Source organism: Anomalospiza imberbis, chromosome 17 (genome assembly GCF_031753505.1).
Source record: "Anomalospiza imberbis isolate Cuckoo-Finch-1a 21T00152 chromosome 17, ASM3175350v1, whole genome shotgun sequence".
NCBI lineage: Eukaryota > Metazoa > Chordata > Aves > Passeriformes > Viduidae > Anomalospiza > Anomalospiza imberbis.
Window position 1 is genome coordinate 7,462,045 of NC_089697.1, and position 12,858 is coordinate 7,474,902.

The 12,858-nt window shown below is 63.5% G+C and overlaps 2 protein-coding genes across 5 annotated transcripts; both read right to left on the reverse strand.

Moving 5' to 3' along the window:
* Nucleotides 1-159: 159 nt before the first annotated feature.
* On the reverse strand, nt 160-8,996 carry SCRT2 (scratch family transcriptional repressor 2). Of its 2 annotated transcripts, none has more exons than XM_068207757.1 (2): nt 8,805-8,996; nt 160-2,899 (listed from the first exon to the last, which is right to left on the reverse strand). In XM_068207757.1, the coding sequence occupies exons 1-2, from the start codon at nt 8,992-8,994 to the stop codon at nt 2,193-2,195; spliced, it is 897 nt and encodes a 298-aa protein (XP_068063858.1). In that variant the 5' UTR covers nt 8,995-8,996; the 3' UTR covers nt 160-2,192. The 2 variants fall into 2 exon arrangements, with proteins under 2 accessions (XP_068063858.1, XP_068063859.1); XM_068207758.1 differs by lacking the exon at nt 8,805-8,996 and adding an exon at nt 5,062-6,101.
* Nucleotides 8,983-12,011, reverse strand: SLC52A3 (solute carrier family 52 member 3). 3 transcript variants are annotated; one of them, XM_068207754.1, is made up of 4 exons: nt 11,672-12,011; nt 9,710-10,780; nt 9,340-9,463; nt 8,983-9,216 (listed from the first exon to the last, which is right to left on the reverse strand). In XM_068207754.1, the coding sequence occupies exons 2-4, from the start codon at nt 10,735-10,737 to the stop codon at nt 9,004-9,006; spliced, it is 1,365 nt and encodes a 454-aa protein (XP_068063855.1). In that variant the 5' UTR covers nt 10,738-10,780; nt 11,672-12,011; the 3' UTR covers nt 8,983-9,003. The 3 variants fall into 3 exon arrangements, with proteins under 3 accessions (XP_068063855.1, XP_068063854.1, XP_068063853.1); XM_068207753.1 differs by lacking the exon at nt 11,672-12,011 and adding an exon at nt 11,528-11,663; XM_068207752.1 differs by lacking the exon at nt 11,672-12,011 and having other exon boundaries at nt 9,710-11,150.
* Nucleotides 12,012-12,858: the final 847 nt, after the last annotated feature.

Below are 12,858 nucleotides of genomic sequence, written 5' to 3' on the forward strand. Positions count from 1 at the left end.
TGCCAGGACATCATCCCTCTATTTGGGGTAGTTTTCTCCAGGATGCTCCAGCCCAGGAGTGGGCGTGGGCACAGGGCACCGTGGGATGGGCAGGGTGGCAGCTCGCGTGCCGCCACCCGCCACCCGCTACCGCCGACACAAATCCCCCAAGACACATGGTTAGTGGCAGAAATCCCTTTTATATCCCTGAATTGCATTACAAGTAATACTGCGGGTGGCCGGATCTCAGTAGACTTGTCATACTGGGGCTGGCGAGTACAAAACCTGGCAGAAAAAATCTATCATGCACGGAAAATTATTGCTGTAGTATCTGCTATTTACAGAAGAGAGGGGCAGCGGTGCAGTGCTCCAAGCCTGCCGGCCTCAGGACACCGTGCTCCGCGGAACGGCACCGGCATCGTGGGGGAAACCCGGTGGGGTGCCTGCGTGGCCAGGGCCTTGCTCATCCCCTCTGTGGGGTGCGGACATGTGGTCACCGTGCCATGGCAGCGAGGACCATGACAGGGACATCCCCACTCAACCCGTGACCAACACAGGCACCGAGGCAGCAGGGGGAAGACGGTGGAGGGAGGAAGACAGCGCAGGAAGACGGTGTGGGGGTGCGCGAGTGCGGCCCCGCGGGGTGCCGGGCTGAGTCCCGAAGTGTCGGGGGCCGGCACAGGGTGATGGGGCGGTGGCAACTCGCGGCCCGAGGTAGGAAGCGGAGGCGTGGGTCGGGCCCCGCTCCGGAATGCCGTGCGCGGCGCTTGCTCCGGGGCCGGTGCGGGGGCTCTCCGCCGGGAGGTTGCATAGAGTGGCTGGTTTGTCCCCACTGGGCTGGCGCGGGGCACGGAGCAAAGCAGGAGCTCGTGGAAGCAAGGAAGACAAATGAGAAGGGCTTTGCCTTTGTGGGAGGCTTGCAGGACATGGAGCCTGGGCTGCCGGGCCAGCTCGTGCCCTCCTGCCTCCGTGCCCCGCCACACAGTCCGCTCTCGGGGTCCTGTCCCCGTCTGTGTCACCGTGGCTGTGTCCTGGGCACGGCACTTCTGCTGCAGCTCTGCCACCTCCTGCGAGCCAGCGCTGGCATGGCCCGGCCAGTCTTGACAAATAAATAGTGAAAAGCATAAGTTATAAATAATATAAATAAGAACATTTAAATAGACTCACCCAAACTTTACAGCTACTCTGACCCCCTCCTCCTGAGTGCAGGTGGGGGGCAATGGCGAGGGAGCCGGGAGCCGGCTGGAGAAGGGGCTGGGGATACATGGGGGGTGGTTGGGGGTTCGGGTACTACCTGCCCCAGGGCTGGGTCTCCAGCCCAGCTGCCAGCCCAGCCCTTTGCATGGTGAGGGGGGCTGCACCTGCCTGGGGGGGGCTATTCCCCATCACCTTGGCAGGGGCCAGTTGTGCCTGGCCAAGCCAGGAGCTGGAAGCCAATGGAGGTCGTGTCCTGTGATCTCTGCTGGAAGCCCCTGGCTCCTCCCTTGGCTCTTCCCCTGACTCCAGGGCTGCGGATCTGCAGTGCCAGGGTGAACGCTGTGCCACAGGGCAGAGGGGCAGCCGGGTGCCCTGTGTGGTGGGCTGCAGGGACCTGAGGCTCCAAGGGTGACTGGCAGCCCTGCCCTCTGTCAGCCTCAGTGGCCATCAGTCCTGCTGAGCTGGCAATAACACCAGCCCGTGGTCTCATCAAGCTTAGGGTCAAGGGGAGGGTTTGCTCCTAGTGGGGAGCAGAAAAGTGTCTTTTCTCTCCCGGGATCCCCCGGGAAGAGAAGCAGCAGCTCTAAATAAATAATAGTAATAAATTAAATAAATAGAGGTGAAAGTCACAAGCTAGGGGAGGAAAGTCTCTCCTGGGTCTGGAAGAGGTCCCCAGGTGAGTCCCCCGCAGAGAGACCTGCCTGGCTGCGGGGGGGGCTCTGGGACCCAGAGGAAAGGAGCTGGGTCCCACTGTGGGGGACCCCCTTCCCAGGGAGCAGATGGGGAGTGAGTCTGTGGGGATGTGTCCTCCAGTCTCAGCACAGCAACAAACCAGCTGGCTGCAGCTGCAGGAGTGCTGGCACAGGGACTGGGACCAAGATGGGATGGGGATGGGGACAGTATGGGATGTTACAGGGGAATAGGGATGGACATGGGATGAGATAGATGGGGACGGGGATGGGGGTTGGATAGAAGGATGGGGTTGGGAATGGGGATGTGCCACAGGGTTTGGGGGTCTAGTTCCCTATTGCACAGCTGTGTTCGGAGCCCTTGAAGCAGGCGGACTCGTAGTGCTTGTTGAGGTACGACTTGAGGGCGAAGGTCTTCTCGCACTGCTTGCACTTGTAGTGCTTGAAGGCCGAGTGGGTCTGCATGTGGGCGCGCAGGTTGGAGCGGTCGGCGAAGGCTTTCCCGCAGTGGGAGCAGCCGAACGGCTTCTCCCCGGTGTGGGACCTCATGTGGCCCTGCAGCAGCCAGGGCCGGCTGAAGGCTTTGCCACACACATCGCACTTGTGCTTGAGGTTGTGGGTGAGGACGTGCATGGCCAGGGCGGGCATGGAGACGTATGCCTTCCCGCAGGTGGGGCATTTCCTCGCCATCTTGCTGTCCAGGCTGCGGTGGGTCTGCTTGTGCCGGCTGAGGTTGGAGGAGGTGGCGTAGGTCTTGCCGCACTCGGGGCAGGAGTGACGGTGGCTGCCACGGCGCTGGCTCTCGCTGCGCCGGCGCGACCGCCCGTCCGTGATGAAGAAGGCATCCATGGAATAGCTGTCTGTCACTGCCGCCTCCCCGTTGAAGTAGCGGGCGGAAAAGCTGGACTGGGGGCTCTCGGGATCGCTGTACTCCTCGTGGCCAGGTGCGTAGGCTGGGTCTGGTGGCGGTGGTGGGAGGCCTTGCTTCTTTTCAGTGTCATAGCCGGCTGGCGCCAGGCAGTGCTGGAGGTACCCTGTGGGGACAACACAGTGGGGTCATTGTCCCCCCAGAGCAGCCTCACCAGGGACAGGAAAAAGCCACGAGCTAAAATTTCCCATAGAAGGTGCAGAACCAGAGTTGTCCCCCCCAAACTGGTTCCTGTCCCTGCGGAGCCACTGAGCACCAGAGCGGCATTGTCCTGCCTTGGCTCCTGTCTGCATCTGTCAGCAGGATGGGTCCCATCCCGCAGGGCTGCCTGGGATGGGAACTGGGGATGGAGCTGCAGAACGTCCAGCTGCGCCTGCCCCGGCTGCGGGCAGCCCCCAGGGGCTATTAGCTGCCAGACAGCTGTCGGTGCCGGGAGCTCATTGGGAGCTCATTGTTCACCGGGGCTGTGCCGGTAATGAGCTACGCTCCGTGGGCAGCGCGGATTGGGGGGGATGAGGCTGCTCCAGGTTCCACTTCCTCAGCAAAGGGGCTGGGAGAGCCCCCCACCTCTCTGCTGTCCCCGCAGGGCCTATTCCCTGGAGATGGGACAGCACCAGGACGGCAGCAGCACCAGGTCTCTGGCCTCCGGCCAAACTGAGCGATGCACAGCTCCCCAGGTGTGGAGCTAGACTCGGGTACCAGTCCACTGGTGTCACACACATGTGACATTGGTGCAAGTCTGCTCATGACACTGCTTTGTATGTGGGTCTCCCAACCTGTGTCAGAGTGGGCGCTGCATTGGCATCCCAGTCCCTCTGTGCCGTCACACAAAGGTGACAGCAGGAGCTGCAGTGCAGCCCCCTTCCCATGAGACCAGCAATCCTGGGGACGTACTGGCACCCCAAGACCCCCAAATTGGTCCCAGCAATCCCCTGCCTTGTGCACACTGGTCCTTGGAAGCTGCTTCAGAGGGCTCATCCCCACTGATAGTGACAGAGGGGCTATTGGGGGCTTGGGGTCAGTGCACAGCTGGGCTGACCCATGCACACCGTGGGGCAGCAGGGACATCCCGCCACAGCTGCAGCTGAGCATCCCCTAAATCCACACAGCCTCTGGCAGCACCCACGGGACCCCTTGGCAAGCAACTGCTGCCGTTTGTCCCGTGGTGGCCAGGGATGCCTACTGTGGGGAGGGGGCTGTGGGGCAGGGGCAGACCCGGGCCCCCCCGTCCCCCGCGCCGTGCTGACAGCGCGGGCTGTGCAGAAAGCGCTCTGCTCAGCAATTTCTCACGCTGCCTCCGAGCATGCAGCAAGGTTATTTCCAGGAGAGCAGCGTCGGCAGCTTCTGCCCAGCTGCAGCACATCCCTCCCCCACAGGCTCCTGGTTGATAGCGGGGAGCAGAGGACCCGCAGACCAGACAGGCTTCGCACCCCGGGCCCTGGCAGGGAAAGCCCACCAAGGGCTGGGGAGCACTAGAACCGGGGGGACAAGCGCCGCAGCGGCTGTGCGATGTTAGCTTGTGCGTGGATCAGGCCCATTCCCGCAACCAGCTCCGTTTCCCAATCCACGAGAAGCTATTACTCCCCAGCCTATGCAACAGACCCCCCGACCCACGGCCAGCCTCTCTTTCTGTGCAGGTGCCTGGGCTGCCCCGTTGTAGGGCTGTGCCAAGCCCGGGGAACTCCGAGCCCACCCCCGTGTTCCCCCGCAGGACGGGATTCCAAGGACCACGGCCACCCCCAGTCCAGCCTTTTGCACCTCTCCCGCTGCTGGGGGTACCCCCAGCCTCTCTCCCCGCTCCCCGTGCCCCGGACGGCGCCGGCCCCCCCCGCGCTCCCAGGGGGGCTCGGGGCACCGCTGCGAACAATGAAACCCTCCGGCACGGCGCGGCTGCCGCCCCCGGCCGCCCCCCGCCGCCCCCGCAGACCGTTTGCTTCTTATCCCCCCAACTTGTCGTGGGAAGGAGCCCACCTCGGTGTCCCATGGGCGGGGGGCACTCGGGGCTGCCCACGGGGCTGACGCTGTTACGCAGGGGATGTTTCCCCAAGGACCAACTTTGGCAGCGGCCGGTGGCCCCGGAGCCGGGGACAAGACGGCGGCGAGGGATGACACACCCCACCCCGCACCCCTCGCCCGCTGCGGGACACAACGCGGGGACCCCCTCCCCGTCCTGCCCTGCGTCCCCCCGTGTCTCCTTCCCAGTGCCCCGCCGGGCGCACAGACAATAGAGGCGGGGGGGCGCCTCCGGACCCCCGGCCCCGCACTCACCATCGCCGGCGGCGGGGCCGGGCAGCGTGTAGGGGGGCTCCAGGGGGGCGTAGGGGGGCGCAGGGGCCCCGGCGGCCGGGAACGCCTCCGCTTTCAGCTTCTTCACCAGGAAGGAGCGGGGCATGGCGGGGCCGGGAAGCGCTGGACACCTCCGGTACCGGCACCGCCACCGGCCCCGGCCCCTACACCGGCCCCGGCCCCCCCCTCCCCGGCCCCGGCGCTCGGCCCCGGCGGTGCGCACGGAGAGGCGCGGGGAGGCGAGTGCGAGGGGCGGGGAGGCGGCAGGGCGGCGAGGAGGAGGAGGAGGAGGAGGAAGAGAAGGAGGTGGGGAAGAGGGGGAGGAGGAGGAGGAGGAAGGCAGGCGGTCGGGGGGGGAGGGGGCCGCTTCGCCCGGCCGCGCCCGGAGCCCCCCCAGAGCCCCCCGAGCCGCCGGTAGCGCGGGGTGCCCCGGGCATCACAACACTGTGGGGTCCCTGGTCCCTCCCCCTGGTTCCTCCCCCAACCCCGGCCACGGACAATGGGGACACAGGGGGACGGGGGGGAGACGGAGGGGGGGACACATGCCTCTGCCTCCCACCGCCTTTGTCTCCCTGCCGCCAGTCCCCGGGGCCAGGGAAGGACGGGTCTGCCGGGAGTCCTCATCCCCGTCCCTGTCCCCATCCATGTCCCCTGCCCCATTCCTGTCCCCTGTTCCTTGTCTCCATCCCTGTCCCTGTTCCTGCTTCTTGTCCCTTTCTCCTTTCCTTGTCCTTGTTCCTATCCCTGTTCCCAGTTCTCATTCCCATCCATCTTCCCTGCTCTCATCTCTGTCCACAGACCCTTTCCACTGACTCCCTTCTCTTTCCCTTCTCCCTTCCTCTGTACCTTTTTCTCTGTCCTCAACCCTTTCCCCTCTTCCCTGCTCTCATCTCTGTCCCACCTCTCTCTTGTCCCTGTCCCTGCTCACTGTTTTCATCCCTCTTTTCCCACCTTCTCTCCCCTTCCCATGTCCCTGTCCCACTCTCAGTCCCCAGGAAGCACTGTGACCTTCGGAGCCACAACAATAGCTGGGCTCGTGGCAGTTCATTGTTCCCGGCCAGAGCCCCCATTCTTACTCCCCCCTCCTCTCATTGGAGCCCCCACTCCCACTCCCTCTCCCTCCCTCCTCTCTGCGCTCCGCTGCAGGCAGCTGGTGGTCCGGGGCTGCCTTTCCCTGCAGTTGTGCCATCTGAAGGCCAGAGTTGTGCCATCTGAGGGCCACTGGGTGACACAGGGACCTGACTGGCAGCTGGCCGTGCTTTCCCTGAGCCTTGTGCAATGCCCAGAGTGTTGCAGCACTTAATAAGGACAGTCCCTCTGCTGTCACCACAGGCAGAGTGCTGGCACGGGGCAGCCCTGGGCACACTAGCCCCTTTGGCCAGGGATGTGGCACTGGGTCTGGGGACCAAAAGCAGCATCCCCACAGGCAGCACCATGGGTCTGCCTGCTTGCAGCCATGTCTGCTACTTCAGTCATGCCCAGAGCCACATCTGGAGCCAGCCCTGCATCGCAGTGCCCCTGCTCACTGCTTTGTGTGGTACTCCACAGCCCAGGGCATCCCAGGGCATCCCACAGTATCCCATAGCCCATGGCATCTCACAGCCCACATCATTCCATAGCCCAGAGCATCCCACAGCACCTGATATCCCACAGTATCCCACAGTATCCCACAGCATTCCACAGCTAAGTGCATCCCATAGCTCACAGCATCCCCCATCCCAGAGCATCCCATATCCACAGCACTTCACATCCTACATGATCCCAGGGCTGCTCCCCATGTGGGCTGGGGTCTCTCCGCTTGCTCCCGCAGCGCTTGGCCAGGGATTGCCGGCAGCACCACGAGTCCCATCTGTCCCTGCAGCGCTGCCCTGACGTCAAGGCTCTGCCAAGTTCAAGGTCACCTCTCTCGCAGGGCTGCGGCCCCGAGGGGACATCGCCTGCCGGGCTGCCCGCGGCATCCCACACACACACCGGGCTCCCGGCCTCCACTCCCTGATTTATTTATCCGTGCGTGTGCCTGTTCTCTCCTGGAAGGCATGCTTGCAGAACGGGCGATTACTTACGCCCTAGTTGGGCCTGCCTGCCCGCTGCCTGCCACTGCCTGCCCGCTGCCCGCTGCCTGCCTGCCCGCTGCCTGCCTGCCCGCTGCCCTGGGATTTTGTCTCTCTCCAGGCTGCGGTGTAATAAGGGAGGTAATTAAGTGTAAAAGGCAGGAGGAGGGAGGGCTGGGAGGGGGGAGCAGCCCCGGCTCCTTTCGGAGGCAGGGGACTGCGATAATGTATGGTAATAACCGCAGCCAGCCCTGCCGAGCTGATAGCGCTGACGGCAGCGCCTGGGCCCCCCCAAACCTGCCCCCACCACTGTGGGGAGGGGGAGCAGCGCCAGAAGAAAGGCTCAGCCTTCCTCCACCGGGTTTGTGCCTTCTTGAGCAGCTGTATGGAAATAATTCCCATCGGAGGCAATTGTTTCCTCGACAAGAGGGAGGGGGCTGCGGTGGTACTGTGGGTGAGGGGTTTTGGGGGCTCCCAAGGGCAGGATCATCCTCTTTGGGGGCAGGAGGAGAGAGGCCAGGTCCCTACTCCAGCTCCCCGTCTACCCACAAGGGACATATCCTGCTACTGGAATGAGACAAACTGTCCGGCGGTGCCCCCACATCTCCCACTGGTCCTCAGCTCCCCCGTCCTCCATGGATCCTGGACACGGGCTGTGGGGTCAGCCAGAATCTGCTAGAGGATGCCCACTAGTGCCAGGAGGCAAAGCCCCCACTCCTGCCCTCTCTGCTGCCTCAGCTGCAGGACCCCCACCACTGCCACCTTGGGGGGCTGCTGGCCATTAGGTATTCCAATCTCGTTCTTCCCAGAGGCGTCCGGGTCGCAGCCGGAGCCCCGAAGTGGCTCCAATCCGTGGTCTGGTGCTGCCGCCGGCGCAGGGAGCAGATGCCAGACAAAGGGCCGGGGACAAAGGCCCGGCTGCCTCGTGCCCCAGGGAAGGGGCGCAGGCGCGTGCAGGGCACAGGTGCTGTCCCATCCTGGGGCTGCAGCAGCCCTGACCTCCCGTGCCTGCCATGTCCCAGTGTCCATTCAGCTCCTGCCCTGGCTGGCATGGCTGGGGCACAGTTAGGTACCAGGTGGGCCAACCCTGGCACTGGTGCTGTGCCACCCCTGCCACAGGCCCTCTGCCTGCACTGCTCTGGTGCGAGGCTCTGCTGCGGCCCCCCATCCAGCTCTGCCCATCTCAAGGTGCAGTGGGGCTGAAATGGGGTGCAGGGGGGCACAGGGCTATGGGGAGGGAGCAGAAAGCAAGGATGGGACCACAGCAGAGGGTGGCAAACATCACACATGTCACTCCAGTCCCACTGTGCCTCAGTTTCCCCAGCTGCTATTGGGGGCCTTGTGAATGTTCCATGTTCCCCCACCATCCCCCTCCCCATGGCTGCCTTTGTCCCCACTCCCCACAGCCGGCTGCAAACCCCCTGTCTGGGGGCAGCTGCCATAGCACAGGGCCAGGAACGCCACCGGTGCTGCCGGGTGCAGCTGGGGCTGTGCCCACCCACAGAGTCCAGGGGGGTTTTAGGGCATGATGCCAAACAGTGCTGGATCCCCCAGGGATCCAGGGGACTGGGCATAGCCCAGTTGAGAGGTACCCAGGTGGGGGGCGCTGGCACAGACAGCTCCCTCAACATGGGGGGTGCAAGCAGCAGGGAGGCAGAGGGCTGAGTAAAACACCTTCTATTGCTTTCACAGGATGGAACACCCTGTGCCCAGGCTGGGGACAAAGCCCTGGAGATGCTGCGCCCTGGCAGAGCCCATCAGGGAGCTGTGTCTGCAGCCGTCCTGGTCCCAGCGCTGCTTCCCAGCCAGCCAGCCTCGCTGATTTTGGGAGTTCATGCTGGCAAGAGCAGCGGTCTTGGGGCATCCACCCCATTCATGATGGGCACTGCAGGCTGCAGTAGTCAGCAGATTTGAAAAGGCCATAGACGTTGACAAGGGGGAACATGAGCAGTGCCCCGAGGAGGGAGCCCAGCTGCTCCAGCACCCCGTACCACACCAGCGCGCTGCGGCTGCGGCTCCGCAGGATCACCCCGGCCATCACCTTCATGTAGGAGAGTGTCCCGGTGAACAGCACCCAGGAGAGGACCTGCTGGCACAGGTGGAAAAGTGGTCAGGGCCAGGGGTTCCCCACTGTGGGGACATCATGGTGAGGTCAGGTCCAGGTGTGGCATCAAAGACCTCCCTGAATGAGAGGGACACTGTGACTTACGATGATGACATCGCCCCACTGGGACTGCTGGAGGAGTGGGCAGGGACTCATCACTGCGATGGCCATGTTGTAGGCACCAAAGCCTGTCCCTGCCATAGTGAGGATGACCATCAGGGTCAGGGACCTTCAAAGGACATGTGAGTGTCACTGGAGAACACTACCTTTCCCTGGTGAGCAGCACAGACACGCAGCACATTCTGGCTCCTTGCTGGCTCCATCCTCCTTTCCTGGGGTGTCTGTGCTGCCAGGACACAGACACCCCACAGGCCCTCTCCCACCCGGTGCCTACAACCCCAACCCTTGCAAAGTAGCACTCTTGGGGCAGAAGCCTCTGGTGTGCACCCTGCTGCCCCAGGGCCCTGCAACTCACCTGCTGGGCAGGAACATGGCCACGATGCAGGCCAGGGGGTTGGCCATGGAGCTGAGCGTGGCTGCCAGGTGGTACGTGGTGTGTCCGTAGGGCAGGCAGGAGTAGGACTGCACGGATGGCAGGACCCCGTTTGTTAGGGCACTCACCCAGGCGATGAGGAAGTAGATGAGGGTGAGCTGGGTTAGGGAGTAGGAGATCTTCTGTGGCAGGATGTCCCCAGGGCCCTTGGGATCCTTTGAGCATGAGCAGCCTCTGCTCAGGTGCGAGTCAGGTCCCTCATCAAGGATCTGGTCAAATGAGTTCAGCACAATGCTGCTGGGAAAGAGGTGCTGCTGAGAGAGCTCCCACACCCTGGGCTGCCGGGTAAGGAAGAAGAAGGCCAGCAAGCAGGTAAGCATCATTACAGTCATGAGCAGGAAAAAGATGAGGGTGGAGAAGTTGGGTGGGAGGTAGCGGGTCTCCAGACGGAAGATGGTGCTCTCCACGGTCTCATTGCCGGTGGTGATGTTGACCTTGTAGCTTACATTGGTGCAGCTGGAGATACCAGAGCCCTGGCCCAGGGCAATGAGAGAAGGGATCAGCCCACTTAGCCCTTCACCTATGAAGAAGGTGTTTGTGTACTGGGGCTGCAGCTGCATCATGAAGGGCAGGAAGGTGACAGAGGAGGTGCAGTCCACCAGGGCCAGGAAGAAGGTAAGGATTAGGAAGGGGGTGCTGTGGGATGTTCCGGCAATGAGGGACGTGTGGTTCCAGAGAAAAGCCAGGAGCAAGCAGGCTATGGCACCCATGGACACGATTGCATAGATAACAGCCACCTCCTTCAGCAAGCCAGGCTGAAAGCGATTCAAAAGGGTGACAAAGAGTGGTCCCACGTTGGCCATCTGGATGATGATGGTGATGTAGGAGGGGAGGTACCACTGCTCCGGCAGCACTGTCACCAGCAGTGGCACCTCCACCCACAGCCCGTTGATGGCCACCCAGGAGCCCATGCCGAAGGCACAGGCCAGAAGATGGGTGAGCAGTGCCATGGCTCGAGGCTGGGTGCCTGGGCCTGCGAGTGACGCTGCTGTGCTGGGGGGAGAAACTTTGATGAGTGCTGAGGTGAGATCTGACCCTTCCAGATCCTGGCCCTGTCCTCCCATGACCACTGCCTGTGTTGGCAGAACAGATTCCCTCCTACATGCCATGAGGGTGTGGGACACACAGCCCAGCCCAGCCCCACTTTGCCCTCTGCAGGCTCTGTGGACCCCTTTGCCCCCTTCAAGTGATGATATGGTGCCCTCCTGCCCTGGGTGTGGATCCTGATGAGCTTCACCTGGTCTCATCCCGGAGAGCTGGGGCTTGGCAGCACCAGGTGCGGTACCCAGGAGGGCATTGAACCTGTGCCAGCTCACGTTGCAGTTCCGTGAAGCCTGGAAGGGCTCGGCACAGCCGGGTGTGTGGGGGGGGGAAGAGAGCTCTCACCTGGGGGCCGAGTGGCCTGGGCAGCTGCTCTGCTGGGAATGGACGCCTCGTACCTCCCACTGCATCTGCAGGGCAGGACGACGCAGCGCCCGTCCCCTTCCAGGCAGGATCCGCGCGATCCCGACACGCTCCGGTGACCGCGGGCGACAGGCCCAGCAGCCCAACCTGCAGCCCAGCCTCTGCTCGTACCAGTCAGCTGAGTCAGCTGGGCTCCGGACACATCCCTTGCCCACTCCCATCCCGCTCCTGGGAGGAACTCTCACGTCCCACGTCCCTACGTCCCGTGCCCTCCCGGTCCCGCAGAGCCGTTTCCAGCCCTTCCCCGGCGCGCTGAGGCCGCCAGAGGAAACTCACGTCTCACGGGGCTGAGCCCGGCGGGCGCAACGACCCACCCATGGCCCCGGCCCCGCGGGGAGGCACCGGGCTTGGAGCAGGAGCCAGGAAGGAAACGGGCTCCGGTCTGACCGGTCCCTCGGCAATCTCCCAAGGGTAACTCACTGCGCTCTGGGGAACCGGCAGCACCACGCGGGCGGGAGCCAGTCCTGGCTGCCGGAGCAGTGACGTGAGGCGGGCGCGTCACAACCTCCGGATGCGGACCGGTGGCAGCCTGGCCCTGCTCTGCTCTTCGTCTTGGTCGCGGCTGGCAGAGTCCTCAGCTCAGGGGGGTTATTATTCTTGGCGGTGTAGTGGACTTTGTCCTTGTCCCCGCCTGAACTGCGTCCCACCTATCACAGACTCTTCTTGCAGGTGCAAGTGTCATCCGATGACGGTTCCTGTCCCCATCAGGATCTCTGCGGGGGTCAGGGGTCGGCATGGGGCGCTGGGGGAACCTCCGAATGTGGCAGTTTTCCCACCTCGGGACACTGCGGGGACCAAGCCGCGAGCCAGCGGATGAGCCGCTTGCACCGGTCGGGAGGTGACACGGGTGAGGAGACAGACCCCTGGTCACCCCCAGCAGCAATCCCCCCTCTCCCAACCCACGACCCACCGCCCCAGGATGCCTCATGGCAGCTCTTCCCCCAGCACCCACCGGGTGTCGCTGGGAGAGCGGGCTGCAGCCCTGCAAAGCCTGGGGCTGCCTTCTCCCGTCTGCTTCCCTGCCTGCTTCCCTGCCCCACCTATCTGCAGTGCCCGTACCTGTCCCTGTCCCTCCGGGGGACTACAGTTTGCTCCTCCACCCTGCCCTGCGCCTGTGGGAGCACCCATGGCAGCCGTTGAGTGTAGTGGGGACAAGTCTTGCCCCCGGGGCTGCAGGGATACTGGGTGACAGTGGAGGGGGACGGTCACAGTTTGTGGTACTGCTGTGCTTTAATCCCAGCCGGCAGGTTAGACCCCCTCAGCTGCTCACTCACACACACCCCCGGTGGGATGGGGTACAAAATGGGGAAAGATAAAATGGTAAAAGGGACTAAACTGACGGATCAACTTAATAGGAAAAGCAAGGATGTCCTACAAGTCCAAGGTATCCCAGGGCAGGGGGGGGGGGAGGGGGAGTGGCAGAACTGTTCCATCCACGTCCCCTCCCAATTTCTATGCACCCCCAGCGCTCTCACTCACTGGTGGGGCAGCGGGAGGAGCAGAGAAGCCCTTGGGGCTCTGTGAGCATCGCTCAGCCAAGATCAGACACTCCTGGGTTATCAGCACTGCTTTCAGCACAACTCCAAAACAGTCCTGCACTGGCTCCT